This window comes from Silurus meridionalis, chromosome 9, assembly GCF_014805685.1.
Source record: "Silurus meridionalis isolate SWU-2019-XX chromosome 9, ASM1480568v1, whole genome shotgun sequence".
NCBI classification, from domain to species: Eukaryota; Metazoa; Chordata; class Actinopteri; order Siluriformes; family Siluridae; genus Silurus; species Silurus meridionalis.
In genome coordinates, this window is record NC_060892.1 from 20,346,784 (window position 1) to 20,368,841 (window position 22,058).

The window sequence follows — 22,058 nt, forward strand, 5'->3', positions numbered from 1 at the left end:
AGTAAAAACACTTGAATGCCATTTAGCACTCATTTCAATGTACTGGAACATATTTTCTTTATATCATCCTGAAGAGCAAAGCTTTTTTTGAGACAAACATGGGGGTAATTCAGACATTAGACACAGTCTTGAATTTTTTCTTTCTTATTAACACCAGTAGGACATTTTAAATAAAATGCATAGTCATTTCAATAATAATATGCCACATGGCTCTGCCAATGTGGAAGAAATTATTGTAGTATTATATGTTTTTCCTCAGGCATAAATCATCCTGGACTTTATTTTTAGCCATGCAATCCCATGATCACCTCTTGGCCTCTTTTCTTTTTGGTTTAAACATTTTCATTTTGCCTGAAATGCATGAAAGGTTGAATGTTCTAGTTTGGTGTACTGACATTTAAACGCTCTCGGGCTCCAGACCTACCATGACAAAAACCATATGCAGCACATCTTTCATTCACAGAGGGAACGTTGTAAAATTCCACAAATGTCCAGTAAACGTGCGGTGCTGTATAAATACCTTTACGGCTAAAGAGCCCGCTCACTGCTGAATGTGGCGCAAGCTGGTCATTAAGGTGTCATGCAGGGCACCAAGTGAAGTGGAAAACACCCACTGCTTAATGCATTTTAAAATCAGCAGTTAGCAGATGAAAACAATTCATGCTGATCTGTGGGAACAACCTGGGTGTTCTGAAGAAGATCTGCTAAATATTTACTGTGACATAGCACATAGCACATATATGTATGTGTGTGTGTGTGTGTGTATCTATGCATTTGATCTAACTCTGATCAGGTGTCTGAAGAAAGAATGCTAGAAATCTAACCTTTGTAATAAAGGCAGTTTACTTTGGAAACACTGAAAATGTTTCTGAAATGTTGTTAGTGACTTGATAAACAGAGAATCTTGACTCAAATAATCAGAGAAATCTATAAAAACAAGTCCAAAGTTTCTTAGTGCGAACTACCAGAATGTTCTGTACTACGAGTCAAATTGACAAATGTGTGAAAAATATGAGTAACTTTGCAGAACTTTTGAGGCAAGAATATAAATACATTTTAATTTACAGTCATATTTTTTTTTGTGAGGTTGTTTTCCAACTTTCCAATATTAATTAAGACCCCTCAGAGGAACTTTCAAAGGAACACAAAGTGCAATGCTGAAGTTCTAGCAAAACACAAAGATTTCTACTGCTTTCAAAATAACACTATGAAAATGGAAAATTTGCTAGGTCAACATTGGCTGGAGATGCCCTCTCCACAGGGCTAAAAGAGAGCTGAGACCGCACTCGGCTGGAGAGATTCCCCTGGAGAGATGGCCACACAGGGAGCGACCCTCCACCAACTGCCCCCGATGATTCAGCTCAGTGGCCAGGGCGGGGGGTCGGGTCAGCTACCATGCCTGCAGCTCACCTGCCAAATGGGGGATGGAAGGGAGGGATCCAGACTCGGGAGAGAAGTGGGGTATGTGCAAAGCCTCCAGCTTCCACTGAGCTGTCCATTAAAACCGCAGGCTCTCCGAAACTAAGGTTAATCGAGGTCTAGAACTGTAGAGAGGTGCGTGTGAAGCAAAGTCTCACTGTAAGGAATATTACACGCCACCCTTTTTTTCTCTTTTGCTCTGTTCACATAGATAAACCTCTGGGAATGATGTCAGGGTCCTCACAAAAGCCGGTTTGTACTCAGTCCCGACCGAATTGATTTATCGAGTGGCAAATTAGTCTAGAACTTTAAAATAATAAGGAATGTAATTAAACGAGAGAATGTATGGAAATTTGGCTTCCTTATAAAATGCATGGGCTACATGCTAAAAAAGAAGTGTCCCTGACACATGCCCTAAGTGAACAAACAAGGGCTGATGTCAAGGGCCCTTTATGAGAAGCTGCACAGCCCAGGAGGATGTGAAATGGCTCTCATTATTTTCACAAGAAGCACAACATTTACTTTACCTATTATTGGAAGGACTGTGGGAGAATCACCTCCATCTAAAAGCAATTAGAACAGCTCAAGTGCTTGGTGTGAGAAATTCAGCCTTCATAGGGGGAAAAGCTCTACCTTTTTCAGGCACGTTTAACCTTGCTCCCTCAGGGCGAGTGCCGGAGAAGGCAGCCAAAGACGTCTGGCTTCAGCAATTACTATTAACGACCTAACCATGTTTACTGGCTTATTACAGAGCAATTAGTGCTGCATATCATTTCATTCTGCAAGACTGCACGTTGGAGCAAACAACAAATGCCTCAATTATATATTACATTACACATTCTATTAATTATATCTTTTCTACAGTCATTGAAAAATGAACCACATCAAGCATATCGAGGGATTTCGTCGAGAAATTACAATGAACGAATGTCTCATATAATAAAAAAATGAGGTGCAATGACCAAGTAAAACATTCCGACATTTAACAAGGAAAGGGGCAGTTTCCTCTTTCAGACAGCTGTTCAGTCAATCTCACTAGTTTGAGTCCGATTCAACTATGCGGTTTAACACCTTTTGGTGGTGCAGTGATAAAGAAGAGTACCACAAAATCTCTTTGACTGCTTTCTTTTATCGCTGTTACTTTCAGAAACATCAATTTATATGTGTTTTTTAAAACCACTCTTTCACATATTACATAAAAAAACCCATAGAGCACAGGCAGAGATTTGTACAGGGCTTGCATACTGATTACCGAGCCAAAAAATGATCTGCAAAAAAAAATAAAAGGATTTGACCATAACACTGTATCGTAACCATTTTTTTGAAAAATAAAGTTTTATGAATGCACCCTATTAAATACATTCATTGTATCAATAACCTTGGCGCTGGAGCAGTTAAAATAATCTGCAATACTGCGAGAATGGAAATTGTATTAAATGTAATCCTTGACCTTAAAACAGGGTCCCTGAGCACATTAAACTCACCCTGTTTTGGTTTTAGTTATGATTCATGAGATGAGCTGTGCTTATATATATGCATACGACAAAGTAGCCAGACAGAGGACTGATCCAGGACTTAGGATGGAGCTGCGTCCAGATAAATGCGGGAAAAACCAAAGAATTGGTGGTGGATTTCCATAGACACAAACACTCTTTTCTATCACCAGTGAACATTCAGGGAAAGGACATTAAGAGAGTGGACTCTTCATCTGAACAGCAAACTGGACTGGACAGATAACACAGATGCAATTTACAAGAAAGGACAGTGAAGACTGTTTCTGCTGCTAAAACTAAGGTGTTTCGGACTGCAGAGAGAGCTACTGAAGACCTTTTTTGAATCTGTGGTGGCGTTAGTTATCTTACATCCCTACTGCAGACAGAAACAGACTGGACAGGGAGGACAGCTCAGTCTTCGGGATGCCCCTGGACACTTTACAGGAAGTGGGAGAAAGGAGGATTGTAGCTAAACTATCATCATTGCTGGAGAACGACTGTCACCCCTGTATGAAAGAGTTTAATCACTGAGCAGCTCCTTCAAGACTGTTAAAGACTGTTAAGTGTCTGAATGAGTGTCTTTTCTCCCTGCTGCTATTAGACTTTACAACCAGAGCTGCTCCCAGTGAACCAGTCATCATAATACACACCGTTAATACCGTTTTTTTTTAAACAATAACAATAACAATAACTTAAATTGTTGTGCAATAAGAACTGTGCAATAACACCATTTTAAACTGTGCAATATTGCCTAGTGCAATTTGATTGTTTGATAGTGTAACTATTATATTCTTTGCTTCTTTTCTTTTGTATTTATTATCCCCATTAATCGCATGATTGGCACGAGTTTAAATTAATCACAACTTAATCGCACATTTTTATCTGTTCTGAATGTACCATAAATGAATATTTTTCTAATATTTTAATCAACATGGGCATAGACAACTATTGATGCATTATGCAAATGTATGTTTATTATTAGTAAAACCAAACTCAACAACTAATTATGCTGTTTTAAATTACATAAATCATCAGGACACCAAACAGAACTTTTGCTATGTTACCACACAAACTGTTTTAATTGTCAGATATGTGCTGCATGGCGGATTTTGGTGCTTGATTTGAGACAAATCAGTAACACAAATGTTTAGTGATTAAACATTTTTTTATTTATTTTATATCAGTATACAGAAAGGACGCTGTGAATAAATGTGTTGTGTTAAAGGTTCTAATTTCACCTCTTTCATATTTATTTGTTTATATTTTTAATAAAATAAAATTGTCAAATGGTCAGAAATGTGTGCATTAATCAAGCGTTAATAAAATTCTTATAAAATAAAAATACAATTCATTTACGTTAACGCACAAACATTACGTTATTAACACATTCAATTTTGACAGCCCTGGTATATTTTATTGTACTGAGTCAATTAGACAGCGGGGCAAATTTGTCAACAGACCAGCAATTAGATTTCTTACCTGAGCACATCTCCTATGGTTTTCACACCAGCCCAGAACCTCATCGCTCTGCAAGAAAAAAAAAAAAATATATATCATTATGCAAAAATGTAATTTCAGTAGCTCTTTCCATATGATTTTTTATTTCCATTCACTGTCAGATCCTTACATTATATTTGGTTCTTATGTCATAATTTGTAGGCTGAAACCAGAATTGTTTCCAGAGTAAGGAAGTGCACTGGGCATGGATGAATCAGACTAGATATAAACACGGGAGTACCACATGTCAGCGCCGTGACCCTTAGTGTACGTCAACATCTAACCACACAGCCTGATGGAAAACTGGCAGCTGGGAATTAAACATGACTAACAAAGCTAATCATAGTGAAAAGTGTCTGTGTTTTGACTTAAACTCCCTTTCTGATTGAAGCTGAAACATCCTGGACAATTCCAAACGGCATTCAGCCATAAAGGAAAATTGTAACCGTCTTACTGAAATAAGAGAAAATGCAAGCAGTGTCAGTCATAAACAACCATTTAAAACAAATCACAGAGCACCGGCACAGATTTTGTCCCTCTAAGCAGGGTTAATTACCTCTCTCTAAACACCCCCTCTGGGCAACCAACATTTATCCTCCACAAACTTAGCGCATGCCACTTATGAGCTCCCACGCTGCCTTTGTGAGGTCTTAATGAGCTCTTAAGGACAAAAGAAAAACCCATTATGTTTGAGAGACTGTCTTGAGGTCCAAAAAAGCGATCTCGAAAGGAATGTTGGCGCGCAACATCATCTCAAGAGATTACATCACTCTTTTAAATCCTTTCTTGATGATCGTTCCATATGAAAAGCCAAAACCCACACCTAGAAACTGCAGTCCAGAAACAGTAACAGGTTCATATGCCAAACAGGTGAAAAACAATAAAAAAGCACATCAGTGTCAGTCTTGATACAGTAACAAAGGCTACTGAGGAAAATGTATTCAAATGCAGATCATAAATTTAAGAGACAGGATTAAATCTTTGCCTGAGGGAGACTAAGGCCTTTGCTGCCTCTTTGTAAGAGCATTAACCTATTTAAGAGGTGCTTCCTATTTACAGCAAAGCTCTTAAGGATGTCTTCCAGAGTCGTTTGCAATTGTGCAACTGTACTGTATTCTTCGAATAGCCATTTAATGAATCGACTTGAATGTGCTTACCTCCTGGCCTATTTTTCCTTTTCTTTTTTTTTTCCTATTTTTTTATTTCTTTACACTTTTTCCTATTTGAAACACTATTAGAGTGTGTACACTACAATCAAATCCACATCATCTATGCTTTTTTAATGACAATCTGGTAATATTGTATGTGAAAGCTACACACACGGCACTGGAACATATCCTATCCATGACCTCCAGCATGCCACACAGCCAGCTGCAAATGCTAAGACCAGCACATGGCCTTAACACCCAAACACATAAGCTTTTGTTCTGTTTGTTTTTACCCCATTTAGTGGCTTATTTCACACATCATGCAAACTGCCATCATTCATGGGAATTTATTTTTGGCTCTTCGGCTTACATGAGACAAACTCTCAGAGCACGGAGAGGGAAATCATCAGAGAGATAGCATCTAAACAAGAAAGGGCAGCAGACAGAGAGAGAGAGAGAGAGAGAGAGAGAGAGAGAGAGAGAGAGAGAGAGAGAGAGGCTGTCAGATAGGCTATGTTAAGCTGCGTCACTCAGCCTGGAGGCCGCCCCTTTGTTCTCTGCCCCTATACCACATGTGCAGCTGTTTCAGCTCCAAGCACAAAAGAGAAAAACCCCATACCACAAAGACACACGCGCCAACATATCTAAACACACTTTATGACATCTGACAGCAAAAATGTCGCGTGAAATTGTTGCAGGGTTTAACCCCTCAGGGCCACGGAGATGGAGCTCTCTGTCTATATATGCTCAACATTTACATTTAACTTCCTAATTCTGCCATTACAATGATCATTGAACAACATGGTTTGATTGTAATGATTACTGTCTGGAGTTTTCTCATCCCAAATACCAAACAGAGCTGACTCTTGATCTTCCCTTTATGAAGCATGATGTTAAAAAGGAACCGCATTCAAGCAGCCCTATATGACTGCTCCAGCTGGGAGAGTCGTGAGTGATTGTGGCAGCTGAATGTTTGTTGCCTTTTATGTGGACAGGAAGAGCTCATTTGGACACAAGAAGGTAGAATCAGAGAGACCTAGTTAAGAAGCCATGCTTTATGCACATAGGGTCAACTGGCAGATGTAATGACCTCGCTACAGCTAAAATTACAGTTGCATGTAACTTTACGTCATGTGTTCGCAACACTTGTGCTCGCTTACAAATAGTTTACAGATAGAATTTCAGGAGAAACTAACTGATGTTTATATATTTTAAAACATACATCTCCATTAAGATGGTTAGACAGCAGCTGTAGGCCATGGTGCACTGAAAAGGCATAATAAACAGACAGATCCAGAGGATCAAAAGAGGAATCAGAGGAAGATAGATAATGACAATAATAATTATGGCACTATTAGGATCTATTTAGTGCTCCAAATATCTGTATATGTAATCCTGTCCACAATTACAGTGGATGTGGCCTAAACTGCAAGGTTATTTATTTTGAATTAAAAATCCAGAGATGGAAAGTATCACTCAGTATGGTGGGTGAAGTCTTGCTTACAGTTTCTCAAGCTTATTTATATTAAGTTCCATCTAAGGATGTTCAAGGCACTTTCTTTTTTATTCTTATAGCATGGTTAAAATGTATTTGTGTGTACCTGCCTGAGAGATGTTCTAGCATATTTAGCTGATTCTAGATTAAACTAAACTACTGAGATCACAGAAACTGACTAAGCAGATACTGAAAATCTATTCAATACCACCGCTTATGAGCATGAGGTTCATGAGGTCTTTCTTTTTCCCACAAGCTTCATATCTGTCCGGTCACTCACGAATAGTGCACATCCATATTATAATACCCATTATCAGTCCGTTATGAATAATCTATTCATATTCGATTACATCCCTACCAAACAGACTGACAGATATAGAGAGCAACAGACAGACATACAGCATTTCGCATAATAGCTGAATATTTAATGACCCTACAATCAAAGCTGTAAAATCATTAAGTCACCATCCCTCCTTTGAAGTCCTTCGGTCCGTAACTATTCTGGGAATCACACCATAATCTAAAGCCAAAGCTTATTTACTTCAGCCCACAATGCATCTTGACTACAAGTCATACTCCAAGTGCCATAATTACATACTTCTGTCTCTGGTCCAAGTCACGACAGCATTTCATGCCTCCATGAATTGGCCTGTATATGATGCAGCCAGTAGAGGCATAGACCTGACGACATTTCCCTGAACCAGAATTACAAGCTTTGTTTTTTATTTAATCATTCTGGTGTTTTTTAATTATTCTGCAATGCTGTTAGGACACAGCAAGAGGTAAATATCAGGATCTCAGAGTGCTCTTTGTGGTCCCCTTTATCCTGTAAACAAGTATTCTGAAACACTGTGGTTTCTGTAGATTCTTTATTACCACTGTGACTAAGCACATGTACATTTTTACACAGACAAATCATTGCTTTAAAAAGTTGCAGTAAGTTCCAAATGTGTAAATACTGTCCATAAAACAAGGCAATTAGACCTTTGAGTCAAACGCATTACACTGCAAAACACCACAAAGATAAGAAATGGCGAATAAACTGAATTTAGGATCGATCAGAGAATTGCTTTGTTGGGATTCGATGCAAAATCTAACTTATGAATAAAAGGATTTCTGTCTTTATCACTGGAAATCCTCCTCGAATTATTATATTAATTTATTTGTTAGACAGTTTTATTAAAAACATCAAACTGAGTGGAATCAAATCCAATTAATTTAGCTGTAATGCCTAAGAGAAACAACTGCACATGCTGTCCAAACAGTTAGGGAAAGACTGTGAAGAATTCTCAGCAGAGTTGAGTTTTTTAATGATTGAGAGCAAACTTGCTGGGTGAACAAAGCTGGGCATGTTCCATACAATATGATAATCAACCATAATACCAAAACAGTATGTGTTCATCAGATCAAATGACAAAAACAGCCTTTTTCTTAGACTCTGATAATGACTGTTATTAAATGACTATCGTTCCATCCATCAAACTTTCTTTGGAGCAAGAAATGATACCAGATCAAATTTGTATCCGAAACTTTACCATTCAATATCATGTCACTGTGTTCACAAAAAGCTTAATAATTTATGTGTGATATCTTTAGCAATAGTTTGTCTTCAAGGGGGGAAAAAAATCCATTACAGACAAAGGATATGCCATGCTCATTTACATGTCAAACTAAAGGCACACCCACAAGCAAAAAGCACGTCTACCACAATTTCAGTAAATGACTAAAGATGGGGTATAATGACAGTGTTTGCATGCCTAATAACAGTGAAAGTAATTTTATGCTGTGTGAGCCAATAGATTAAAAGCAAAATGTAAATCAAAACTTGTCTTCATACAATACACAATACAGATTTTTTTTTGGTGCATACTGTGAAAATAAGTGCAATGTCAAAGTGATGATTAAAGAAATGCAGCCTTTGTATACATGCCACATATTTAATGTATGCATAATTACCATGGGCAATCATTCCGACACTTTTTCCTTTACTGAGAAAGAAATGGGAAAACCCATTTCCTGGAAATGTAATCATAAAGGGAGCTGGTGCACATGTTTATATAAAGCACATATTCTTTTTTTTAGAATGCTTTCATGTATTGGTCATTAATTCCACAAATTCCAAAGACATTTGAAAATTAAGCTGTTGGTCTTTCAGGGGCAAGACTTTTTTGTGGCTGTGTGCTATCACATAAAACTGCCAACATAGAAGTAACTGGGGTTTGCTCTGTTTGTGTATGGATTCCATAAAAGCTCCTGGTAAACAAGTATAATAATTGCTTTTTACAGTACTGGTCCAGTGTTAATATCTTCCTGTGGTCATTATCGATAGAATGTCAAGCTGCAGGCTTACATTTGGGTTGTGTTATGACAATGCAAATGTTTTTATTAATTTAACATTAACACTAACACTAGACTGTCATTCTAAATAAAAGATGAAAGTATTTATTTTCGGAAATGGGGACAAAAGTTTATAATCCATAGTGAATGCACATTCAGAGCTATATATCAGTTAGGTTCTGCACTACAGTGCTGCACTACACAATTGTTTTCCATCTTTTCCATCTACATTTCTCTATCTAGTTTGTTCCATTCCCCCACATATGCTAGAAGGAAGCGCAAGACAAAATCAGATCAAGGAACAAAGCTCTGCTTTGGGTGCTGCAGTTGTTCAACCTCTGAACTGATTCCCACCACCCACAGAGGAGGCATACATGAGAATGAGAGAAACACACTTGTGACCCTGAGCTTTTCATGAACCATGAGGTGCGAACTGGAAACATTTGAAGGTCACACTGTGTTTAAGGAGCTGAGAGAAAAAAACGTGCCCAAGATCTCCCTGCTGCTCCACTATGTGGAGCGTCTTCTCAATGTGGATCTAATTAGGGTGATTTCAAGCCACAAGGTCAATTAATTAGCTTGAATTGCAGCAAAAAAAAAAAAAAAAGATGACTTCAAGTCCTGAGAAAGGGTGTCAGCACAGAACAAGTATAAATTCTCTTATTCATTTGCCTTATGCACTGTGCTACTATTTCACTGGCATGTGTTTCGTCTGTTTGTCAGCTTGTCTCGGAGGGAAAAGGCGTTCACAGGACCTTAAATTTTGGCACCAGTCGAGAAAGAACAGAAAACAGACATAAAAGAGGCACAGCACAGTGCACTTCAAGAAAATTAGCCTACACACCATTTGCTTTGAGTTTAGGGGCCCCCCTTCTATTAACGCGTACCCAGGTGGGCAAAAGGAAAAAACAGCCAGAAGAGCAAAAACACAGCTCCTTCAACCACACTTTAAACTGCACTTAATGACTTCCCCATCCACCAAACTGAACACACACTTAAGTGGACTGTTATGTTGACTATAAATTGGAGCAAGGCCTGGCAACATGACAGTATAATGTAGTGCAGAATAGCCTACACTTTTCAATGTTTGGTTATATGGTATGTTTATAAGACTGTGGTTTTATAACTCAATACTTAGTGACTGAACATTAAAATCAATTTTGGTCTCTGTTTTTATTTATTTCTTTTGTTGTTGCTTGAACACAAGGCTTTACTATTCTGTCTGCACTTTATTTTTTTACAAAAGCCAATTAAATTTTTTTACATCAAATGGCTGAGCAATATAACAATATGATCTTGGTACTACATTACTGTTACTCTTGTCAGAGTTTATAGTTAAATGTCAGTGTGTTATAACCCTTGTTAGGTCATGAATAGAAACAAAGGATCCCTATGTGAATGTATAAAATTTTTCACTCATTTTTATTTGATTACATTTATACTTTATTTTATCGGTGTTACTCTTTTATCAGCAAAACCTTCAACATTTAATGTATATTTGCATTGCATAAAACTGTACCATATGCATGTGTTCAAATGTTGTGCAATAATATTTTTGTCATAGCAGCCATTCCTTTTTTATTCAGAGAGTTCACAATGAATTGCATGTGTTGTAACGTTTCTAAAGGTGTCGTTGAGGTTAAATCTCTGACCTGAAGGCGCCTGAAGGCGGAAGTGAGCTGAGTGATGTGCAGCGTGAGGCAGCGCGAGGTGCAGCGCGCGCTGTTAATCTTCTCCACAGACTCGCCGTCTTCAGCACCGCTCCTGCGCGCGACGCTCAACTCCACAGCGCAGCACAGCAACAGCGGCAAAACCCCGTAGACAAACATGCTCCTGCTTTTATTTTTCTGTTTCAGTGTCACATGCACGTCGAATGTCTCGAGTAGGTTTCTTTCTTTCTCTTCTATTTTTTTTTCTTTCTCTTTTCTTTTTCTTTTTAAATCGGCATCAAAATCCACCTGATAGTGGCGCGCTCGGAGAGTGTGCTGAGCGCGCGCCGTCAGAAGTGAAGTGTAGAGTCGCCTCTAGATAGACACTCCCCCATGCGCACACACACACACACACACCATATGTTTGAACGTGTGGCATTTCGTCACTTGCCAAGAGCTTCTTACCAAAAAACGCCTTCTTTCTCTCAAAAATGAAAATCAAATGTTCAAATATTACCAAAACTTCCCAAGCTGGCTGGGGATCCGGATCTTATCCTGGGCACACTGGGTATGATTCATGAAGAAATGATTCGGAAGGCTCGAGTGGAAGAGCTTAAGTGGCCTTTCACAGAGCCTTGACCTCAGTCCAGTGAACACACTTGAGATGAACCTTTACACTGACTGCACCCCAGAACTCTTTACTCAGCATCGGTTCTTCACCTCAGTAATACTCTTGTGGCTGAATAACTACAAATCACCACAGACATGCTGGAAAGCCTTCCCAGTAGAGGTTGTTATAACAGTAAGGGAATGATAAATCTGGAATAGGATTTCCAAAAATCTCAAATAAGCACATATGGGTGTGGTGGTTAACTGTCTACAAACCTTTGGCCATTGTAGGTAAAGAATCATTTTGGATGGTGGGAGGAAACCAGAGAACCCAGAGAAAACCCACATGCCCAAGGGGAGAACATGGACAGAATCTCAGCATCGAACCATGGCCCCTGGAGCTGTGAGACAGGAATGTGCTTACTGCTGCTTAATTAGTTCCGATCATCAGAATCGCCAGTATCAGTTAAGCCATAAAAGGTGAAATGGGGCAGGAAATCAATGTGTACCACTCACAAAATAAAAAATAACTCCCAATCCCCTTTGACAGTATTTAGGACTCTCAAGCTGTACCCTAAACCTTTAGTTGCATCAAACACTGTAAAAAAATAAAGAATATAGAATTAAACACTTTCTTATCAGGTTTTACATACAATCTTTTTCTCCAAAGGAACAATAAAAAGGAGTGTGATTATGTCGACTACTGCAAAATGAATTTTCGAAATAAAGCTATGGAATGCATGCGGAAGTATGGAGATTCTAGTGGGGTCACCTTATTAAAAAGCAATTGTACAATTCATTTTTACATTTTTCCTTTACAGTCATTTAACACAGCTATCTCTCTCAGACTAAGTCAAGACACCGATTTGCCTTATTATCTTTTTAAAAATCAACAGTTTCGCTACACACTAACACAAGCATCATGTTGTTAGAACTTTCATACAGCACAGCCTAATCTATTCAGATTTTTTTTATCATTGGCTATCTGGATTCAAGAGTGACCATCTGGAGTACAAAACCGAAAACATCTGGCTAATCCATGGATGAATTACTGCATTGCACAAGAGATATAAAAATGATAATTCCTTCACATTTGCCAGTAATTTTGTAGGTGAAGCATAAAGGATTGAGTAACGTAAAAGTCGGGAGAGCACACTTCCACGCATTTCTCAAGAGAATGAATATGGCATTGAACCTGATTTAGCGCAAAATATGTGCAATCATGTGTAAAGCATACAAATGTGGAGTGATTTAGTTACCAGGTCGAAAGAGTACAATGATAATGACCTTGTGCCGCATGTCTCCTGGGAACAAGCGTCGAAGAGATTCTACTGATCACACACGTGCACATTTTTATCCTAAGCCAGTTGAACAAATGATATGCTTTTCTAAAGGATTCAAATCCACATAAAAGGCAAGATAGCTAGAATTAGATCTGACTTTATGCAACTCAGCAAAATAGCTCTGTCATAAATCCTTAAATTGGGCACCAGGTATTTTTGAATCATTATTTGCCAGAGGTACTACATTTCTGTCAAAATCCTTGGTGTCCTTGGTGTTGGTGATGCTGTGTGTTTGTGTGTGTGTGTGTGTGTGTGTGTGTGTGTGTGTGTGTGTGTGTGTGTGTGTGTGTGTTTCCATTTTCTCCCTGTTTTCCCCTGTACTAATGAGCTCAGAGAAAGATCTCAACAAAAGTGATTACACTAAAACAACTCTTTATATTGAAATTCCGCACTGAGGTTAGAGAACACATTTTGGCACCTAAAAAACCAATAAAAATATATTAAATCAACTTTTCCTGAGGCAACATCAGGGTCATGTTACATGATAGAAATGACAATAGCAAAAAAAAGATTACATGATAGCAAACGAATACAAAGGATACATTATATTTAATTTTGCCATATTTGTATAAAATTGAAGTTTGCAGACAAATCTAATTAAAGTAATATATTTCTTTAAATGTTCATATAAAATATAGATGAAACTCTTAGGAAGCTATAAGAGATATAGCGCCCTCATGTGGTAACCAAACAAACCATACGACAAGCTGTACTTCCTTTGCAGCTTTGAAGTTAACTAACAATTAGTCTGTTTAATGGATCCAGAGTCTATGTAGGCTTCACATTGAGCTTTTTTTTGCTTTGACCAAATGCGAAATTAAAGTGGTTTATTAAAAAAATAAACAAATAAAAAACAATTTAAAAGTCTATCCAGGTCATCAGCACATGAACTTGGCTTCCAGTCAATACCATTCTCCTATAGGCTACCAAAGTCCAAGTCACAGGCACATTCTAATCATAAACAAGTAGCGGGCAGGAAATAGGTTCTAATGTAAAACCTAATAAATATATACTGGAAAAAGAAAATGGAACGGACTTTTTGGTTCTTTGCAACGGTGTATATGTGGTCTGTCATGGGTACACATGTGTCGCATGTTCCCTGTGATGATAAAAGCGTAATGAAGCTTGCTCGACTTGCCGTCAATTACATCAACGAGGACAGACAAGAAGGATACAAATTTGCCCTCAACAGAGTTTTCAACGTGCATGTTCATCCTCAGGTTGGTTATCTTGCCATAAACTAGAACTTAACCTACCAATCTAATTCAAACTACTGTATTACATACTACTATTTAGTACACCAACAAGTGCTTTTGTAACAGAAGAACTAAAAGTTTTTAGTCTAAAACATCAGGGATTTATTTTAGCACAGTATAATTGTATTATTATTATAAATCTATACAACAGTAATTGAAACTCTCATAGAATTTAGAATTGATTCAATAAATGGGCTATAATATGTATTGTTTTTGTTTTACTGGAAAATGTAATGATTTCTACTGGTAATACTGGTAATACCTTTGCCTTTTGGTGCTGGCATTTTGTGTCTGATGCCATTAAAGACCAATAGAACATCTTGGATAACTTCACAGGTTTGGTATCCACTGCACACCAGTCGGAACCAGTGTTCGAATTGAGGGGGGGCTGGGGGGGATCCAGGCATTAGGGACGCCCCATGACAAGTATAAAATAGACTAAGGTGGATATATAGATATAGATTATTTTAGTAAAAATATATGAATTACACAACAACTGGGAACCCCTATAAGACTTGACTTAATTTGAGCACTGGTCGGAACAATAATCCCGATTTCATCCAGATAAAAAAAAAAAAAAGGTTTCTTTGGTGTGAAGGAAATGTTTTAAAACGAACACTACATAAATGTTTCATAGTGGTTTTAATGGGTAACAGCTGATGGATTGTAAAGGTATGTGTAGTGTAAACCATTCGATTTTCTGTGATGATTTCTATAGTTTTTGTGTATCGAATGAAAAGTTTATACATTTGTCATGCTTATTGCAAACAATGCAAAAATCTTTTTTTAGACTTGCAAAGACTCTTAATGCAATCTTTTGTGTATATCAAGATTGCAAAGGGAAACAGAAAAATGATTCGTCTTAGAAAGATAATTCTGAATATGATGGCCCAATACAATGAATATATGTTGGCCCAAAACTTTACATTGTCAATAATTGCCATGATGTGTTTAACTGAAAGTGAATGTGTCAGAAGTGTGCTGTCACAAAAAGGTGTATACTGCTTAGTTCTGTTCAGCAATGCCACAATGTTTTTACTGTGTTTTATACAGTTCTGTAATGAATATTGTTACATTACAAGCTTAGGAGGGCAGATTATTGCATTACTAATCAGTTTTGAACAAGGCTATTTGTTTATTTATTTCTTTGGAGCATCTGAAAACCAATATTTTTTTACTAATGGACTTTTTTTATCCTGCTGGTTTGTTTTAGGGTCCAGCTGGAAAGGTTTACTATCTAGACTTGGATGTCCTGGAGACCAAATGTCATGTCCTCAGCCGAAAATCATGGAAGCGCTGCGACATTAGGCCCTTTATGGAAACAGTAAGCCTACTTTTCAACATCGGGATCGAAACACATCTCAAATCCAAGCAAAACTTGACCACGTCATGGCGGAACAGTGATATTATTAACAATATCAGATATATATAGTAACAGTAAGAGATATATATTAACAGTGATACTATTTTGACAATAGGAATGTTTAATATTTGTGATTCTGCATTGCTAACCACTCATCGTTTCTGTACAGCTGTTGAATGAATGTAAGATGTAAATGTCCAAAATCCCCCCCAACCCACTTATTTCCAAATTCTCACAAATTTAATTAACCTTTGTTATATGATTATTATTTACAATGGCTTACCTACAGTAAGTATTCATCACCGTTTTGAATCTCCAAGGTTTTTTTTTACAACCTGGAACGCATTTATATATCACATAGCTGTCTAATGAAAACTGGATGAAAGTACTGTCACATTTCTCATCGTTACTGTTTTATAATTACCAATAAGTACTAAATGACTATATGAAAACAAAAGTCTTTTGCACGGTAATAACACTGCTGGCTTGGTGGTGGTGAACATATTTTATGGTGTTGAGCAATTTTATTCGAAAATAAATTAGAAACATTTAATCTCATTGAAGTCCAAACATTTTTTTATTTTTTAGCATTACAATTGTGGACAAGTTCAAGATGGAGGGACACAAGGCACTGGAACTGGAAGTTATATCTTTATCAGTGCAGTTTTTAAAACAACACTGCTGTTAACTTTATATATTTTGGTAGTTCAGATACTAATACATTAAGTGGTTTAAAACCCCAGTATCTGAACACACATACAAGAAGATCCTTAGTATCTAACTGTGTACCTAGTAGGTGGATTAACGGTTACTTGCCAATAAAGTTACAAATAAGTGTTTAGAATCTCAGTGCCACTGCATCAGTGTTATATAATATCTGCTCAGTGGTGGTCCTATGATGGTCCATTTCCATTAAAGTTCAGGGTATGGGACTAATTGTGAACAGATGGGGTGCAGTCAGAAATTGTGTATATATAAATTGCATCTATTTATACATGTTCATACTTTATATACAAAAAAACTGGAGATTGGATGTAGATACAATAAACGTGGAACTCGGTGCACAAAAAACTCTTACAGCAGGTTTTTTTGTTAGCTCCAAGATACTGTCTATTTTACCTTTGTCTACAGACAAATGTGCAATTTGTTGAAAAGATACACTATATGGACAAAAGTATTGGGACACCTGACTTTTCCAGCCCTAGCTGGTTCTCCTTTAAACTGTTACCAAAAATTTGGAGGCACAGTATTGAATAGAATGTCTTTAGATGCATTATAATTGAATTTTCCATTCACTTGCCCCTGTGGACACAACAAGCTCCATTAAGATATAGTTTACATGTAAACGGTTATTTAAATTGAATGAACCGATATCATGACCCATTGCTTCAGTTCTCAAGCATCATCATGGAATGAAGCAGTGACCATTTGAAAGAGGAATTATCTAAGTTGATTATGAGTATAATACTCGTGACTTGGCTGGAGTTTTGTATTAGTTTTTCTTAAGAAGATATTGCATAATGAAATCGGTTCACTCTTTTTAAATAGCTGTATTATAGTGGATCTCAAGTAGCCTGCTATAGAACTCTGACCTCAATCCTATTGAACACCTTTGAGATGAATTGCAACCTGCCCTTGTGGCTGAATGAGAACAAATCTTTACCAGCAAACTCCAAAATCTAGTGGAACATCTTTAAGAAGAGTGGATGATATTATAGCAGGCAAATGGGGACTAAATGTGTAACTGGATGTTTAAAAAGTACATACAAATCTGGAGGAGTGCATGTTTCCTATCACTTCTGGGACTAGTTCATTATTATTTAAATTGAAGCACGTTTTTTTTGGGCTGCAACAAACGAGTCCAAACCATACCGAAGAATAAAACCAAATGTTTTAAACATAATAAGCAATATATTGCAGACGGGAGATGCTTACGAGCCTATAAAAGCTCATTATGAAATGTACGTATTGTGTTTGTGCCTGGAAAAATTGGAACAGAAAATGCATTTGTTTGCGTTTGACCTGTGTTAGACTTAATGACTTTTCAATATTTTTTTCCTCTTATTATTATTATTTAGCAAATCACGGGGAACTGCAACACTACCATTCTACACACCCCAGATGGCTTCTCCTACCTCTACAGCTATGACTGTACCCTTGTACCAGGTCCTCAAATCAACAGACCAAAAAAACTCACTTATTCACCTAATACATTTGATTATACATATACAATCATAGTCATTTATATATAATGCATGTTAAAATATGTTGTATTAATAAATTAAATGTATATTAAAATAGATTGAATTACTGTATATTTTAATTTGTTTCTTAGCCCCCACTGAAAAGTTACAGAAGACATGTCCAGACTGCCCCCTGCTGTTGCCTGTGGATAGTGACAGAGCAGTCTCCAGTGCTAAGATCACTCTGCGCAGCTACAATGGTCAGAGCACTCTGCCTGTACAGCTGACTGTGGCAGCTATAACCAGAGCCTCTCACCAGGTAATGCATTATCCATAATCACACTCAAATGCAGAAGTGAAAATGTCTGCCATTTAGACTATAGGGCTGAACACTGCAGAAGTAAACTTGTAAATGTCAATGTGTTTGATCATAGCTATTTATAACTGCATTTTGAAAAGATATCTCAATCAAACAAGACATAGAAATTTGTAGAAGAAATGAATTTCTGCAAGCAATCACTATTGCACCATTTAATGAATATGGTCCCTTGTGGATAAAAGGGTGGGCCACAGCAACATTTTAATTAGTATAATCCTTCCTGGATAATGTAAAATTGTAAAAGAACTACTGCTGCAATCCTACGACATTTCTCTCATCATCATCTTCATATTGCATAAGACATTTCCCATGACTCTTATTCCCGATATACCCATTCTTTTCTTATACTCATGCATTCAACACAATTATTACACACTATTATGACTTTATAACATTATAGTATACAGTCAAAGAAGAGTGAAGAATTATAGTCTCACTATCTGGTGTCATTTCCGAGTCTGGTTTCTCTTAATGCTCCTTCATCATTGTTGTGTCAGGGAGTTCTGCTTTGCCTCTGTTGTCTCTGGCGCACTCATTAGGGCTCTATAAATCAACATCCAGATTTCCATAAAAGCTGCTTTGTGACAAGCTGTGGAAATCTGTTTCACACTAAATCTATTATGTAAATGAACCTCACATACTTCTTTCAAGTGATATTATTCAGTCAGTTTAATCCCTACAGGTTATTACTAATGTAAACCTGACAACCACATACACAATTTGTCAGTATTAGCTTCCAATATTCAAACTGAAAGACAATAAATTATACTAACACAAATGAACTAATCCAGTCCAGGACATCCAAGATGGCTATCAGTAAGACATTGATGTCTTGTTTATTTTTTTATGTCCGTACTGTTCTTTAAATATAACAGGAACATTGTGCCAACATTTTGGACTTTTTTAGTTCGGAGTCCATCTAGGGCAAGTGTGTGGGCTTATATTTAAACAGGAGTGAGATTTATCTTTAATCTTTCTGTTTAATTCAGAAATCTATTAAATAACTTAATATATGAATAACTGTTAATACAGTTTGAAAGACCAATAAAGACTTCTTCCAAAAATGTTAATGAAATGTATTTGAAAGAAATTGTCACCATATCTGCATTTACATACTGTCAAAAACAGCACATTAAACCTTTTTATTGTTATAATTAAATTATGCCCGCCCTTTTGACAAAGCTGCCGATATAGAAAATTATTTCTCACCTTCGAACCCTTACTGAAGAACTGCTTGGTGGAGTCATTACTTTCGACAATGTAATTCATGTGTTATTGATTGATTCAGCTTTACACAACTTCCAAAATACAGTTTAAATTAATAGCTTAAACATAGAGGAGAAGTAGTGCATACATTAATGTATAGTGTCCCTCCTTCCTTTATACATTTACTGAGTTTGGTTCTTTTATTGACCAGGTCTCTCCAGTTGCAGCCAGTTTTGTCGAGTTTACTGTGCAGGAGTGCTCTGAGCCACCGCTGGATGAAGCTTTGTGTGTGCCAGCAGATGCAGGGAAAGGGGTAAGCATTTGAAATCCACCTTAATGCCACATAACTATAAACTACGGTCCATGTTCCTTAGCTACAGGATTTAGTTTAGTTTATTACAAACACATAAAAGGATTCACATTTTATAAGTCTATAGAAACTATTATTTATTTATTTATTTTCCCAGAGGCTAACATCACTTTGAATATCTCATTGCTATTTGCCCAATTTCCCAAGGTGCAATGTGTTGTTGTTTCAGGCCATTGGATTCTGTGTCGGGGCGGTTTTTGGCGCCGAAGCGACCCCAACCGACGTTAAGGTGTCCTGTGAAATATTCCACCCACAGGTACCATAAATATCCACTTTGTTTGTCAGCCTTGTTCCCCAGCTCATGCTCTATAAAAGTTTATTTTCTTGGAAGAGAAAACTTTCCAACTTGGAAGCAATAACGAATAAGATCCAGATGGACCCGATGACAGCAAAACAACACCCGAAAGGAGTCTCCTGTGAGTCAGCAGCATCAGAGGGTGAAGCGAGAGTGCCAAAACTAAAACAGAAACTCCCTCAGACCTCTTTTTGCCCCTTTTCACCCACACCTCATCTATCTTTATTTGCTTTCTTCCCCCGTTAGCATCATTCTCCATTTGTAAGCTTTTAATATTCATGACATGTGTAACATTCAAGACAATATTTAACATTACAGCATCACTTTGTTTCGTCTTGTAAGATGTCAAGGGCATATAATCAGCTATAAAGTTAATCATTACACAACCAATGAACAGAGCCAGGCTAACATAAAAATGTAATAAGTTAAAGGAACTCAATGCCTTTTAATATAATGATTTTACTGTGATACCATCAAATTGAATTTTGTCAGATTTTTCATCATGAGGTGGATATGTAATTGCTCACTCAATTAGTCTACCAGGATATAAAAGTAGACAATAAAAAGCCCATCTACTCAAACAGCTTTATCCCCCAGAATGATCATGTTGAAAAATTGATATTAGTTCCACAGATTTTACTTCAAAACAAATTAACAGGATATACAGGCAAACATGCAGTTATTATAAATCAAGGACCAGAAAGAAAGCACATTAGCAGAATAATTCAACTACACACAGCAGTATGGATACTACCAATCACACCTTGTCCATAAAGATCAGCAGGGACAAAATGAATGTTATCTTCGCACTATGACTGTACTAGGATATGGATATGTAATTTAACATATGCAGTGTAGAAGATGTTAATGTGCAGTAAAGTGCGGGTGCAAATAATGGTATTATGCTTATTGCTCCTGAATTTTGCAGCACTCTGGGATTTCTGTTGGTAGTGATACAGGCACACAGAAGCCAGAAAAGCCCAGCTCTCTACCATACGTACCACCAGCTCTTGATCGGCCTAGAACTGCATTTCATGACATCAGTCCAGGCAGACTGCCAGACCCTGTTCATCAACTTTTTCCAGACAGAGCTGGACCCAAATCGAGTGAATCCAGCGAGTCTTCTTCATCAGAGGAGGTGGCAGGTTTGGAGCGAATTGCCAGGCCTCCGCTCAACTTCCGATATGAGCCTTCACGCCAGAGGAGAGAGGCATCGGTGGTAACGATCAACCCTACTTTTCTGGCTGTGTTCCCCAGCACACCCTCCCCTTTTCGTTCCTGCCCTGGAGCATCTCGCTATACCACTGTGTAAAAATATTTAGAGCATGGTCGTGACAATTCATTCAGAACTGAAGAGGTTATAGACAGTTATGGCTAGATTTAGCAGAGGAGAACTTTCCTTATGAATTCATTCGAGAACTCTGATGAAGTTGTAGCTAAACATTGTAAACATAATTTACGTGTGTGTTTGCAACACTAGGAATATCTGGCTTTGAGAAATAGCATGATAAATCTTTATGCAATGTCATTTTCTCTGGCATTCTATTTCTTTCGTACACCCATTTCTACATTTTCCATTCTGATTCTTTACAGTGCTTGACTGTCATCATGTCTTTTATTAAATAAAGAAGTGTCAATTCACCTCTTTTACCTGTTTTGTGCTTTTAAGAATAAGACCTTGTCATAGACAGCATTACAATACCTAAGGTGTAGAGGTGTTGACTATTGCAAAATTCTAGATAAATCTGTGTACCAAAACATTACTGCATTTCTTCATTTATTAACAAGAAATTATCTGTCAAAGTAGTAAAGACTTGGAAATTGGACTTCACGTGTGCTGAGTCTGAATCTTAGCCTGGTTTTATCTTAATATATAGATAGCAATAGCAATTTAGCAACATCTGAGCAACATGGAGAAACCATGTGTGAAAAAGTTCAGCTTGTGATTCAATAACTTAAATTAATAGTGTTCTGTGTTTTTTTTTTTTAATTGTCTCTCACATCATTCTGGAGGTA

At 37.3% G+C, this 22,058-nt stretch overlaps 2 protein-coding genes across 2 annotated transcripts in view; one reads left to right on the top strand and one right to left on the bottom strand.

The window, feature by feature from the left end:
• The window catches only part of anos1b (anosmin 1b), a 36,539-nt gene extending 25,081 nt beyond the window's left edge, over window positions 1–11,458 (bottom strand). Inside the window, exons 1-2 of the mRNA XM_046858267.1 lie at window positions 11,042–11,458; window positions 4,392–4,439 (exon numbers count right to left, since the gene is read on the bottom strand). Coding sequence (XP_046714223.1) covers window positions 4,392–4,439; window positions 11,042–11,218 — 225 coding nt within the window. The 5' untranslated portion in view covers window positions 11,219–11,458. The remainder of the gene's footprint in view (window positions 1–4,391; window positions 4,440–11,041) is intronic.
• Window positions 11,459–13,930: 2,472 nt separating this feature from the next.
• On the top strand, window positions 13,931–21,683 carry si:ch211-262h13.5 (uncharacterized protein LOC571127 homolog). The gene is made up of 7 exons (XM_046857042.1): window positions 13,931–14,210; window positions 15,460–15,570; window positions 17,688–17,775; window positions 17,945–18,111; window positions 19,589–19,690; window positions 19,917–20,003; window positions 20,971–21,683. Exons 1-7 carry the CDS (start codon window positions 14,016–14,018, stop codon window positions 21,352–21,354), a joined length of 1,134 nt encoding a protein of 377 aa, XP_046712998.1. The 5' UTR covers window positions 13,931–14,015; the 3' UTR covers window positions 21,355–21,683.
• The last annotated feature ends 375 nt before the right edge of the window (window positions 21,684–22,058 follow it).

What these genes read in the sequence shown, in the direction of transcription:
- si:ch211-262h13.5 (XM_046857042.1), top strand. Translation starts at nt 14,016, where the DNA reads ATGGAACGGACTTTTTGGTTCTTTGCAACGGTGTATATGTGGTCTGTC. An exon ending in TGACTGTACCCTTGTACCAG is followed by an intron (nt 17,776 to 17,944) that starts GTCCTCAAATCA and finishes TTTGTTTCTTAG; the next exon opens with CCCCCACTGAAAAGTTACAG. An exon ending in CAGCAGATGCAGGGAAAGGG is followed by an intron (nt 19,691 to 19,916) that starts GTAAGCATTTGA and finishes TTGTTGTTTCAG; the next exon opens with GCCATTGGATTCTGTGTCGG.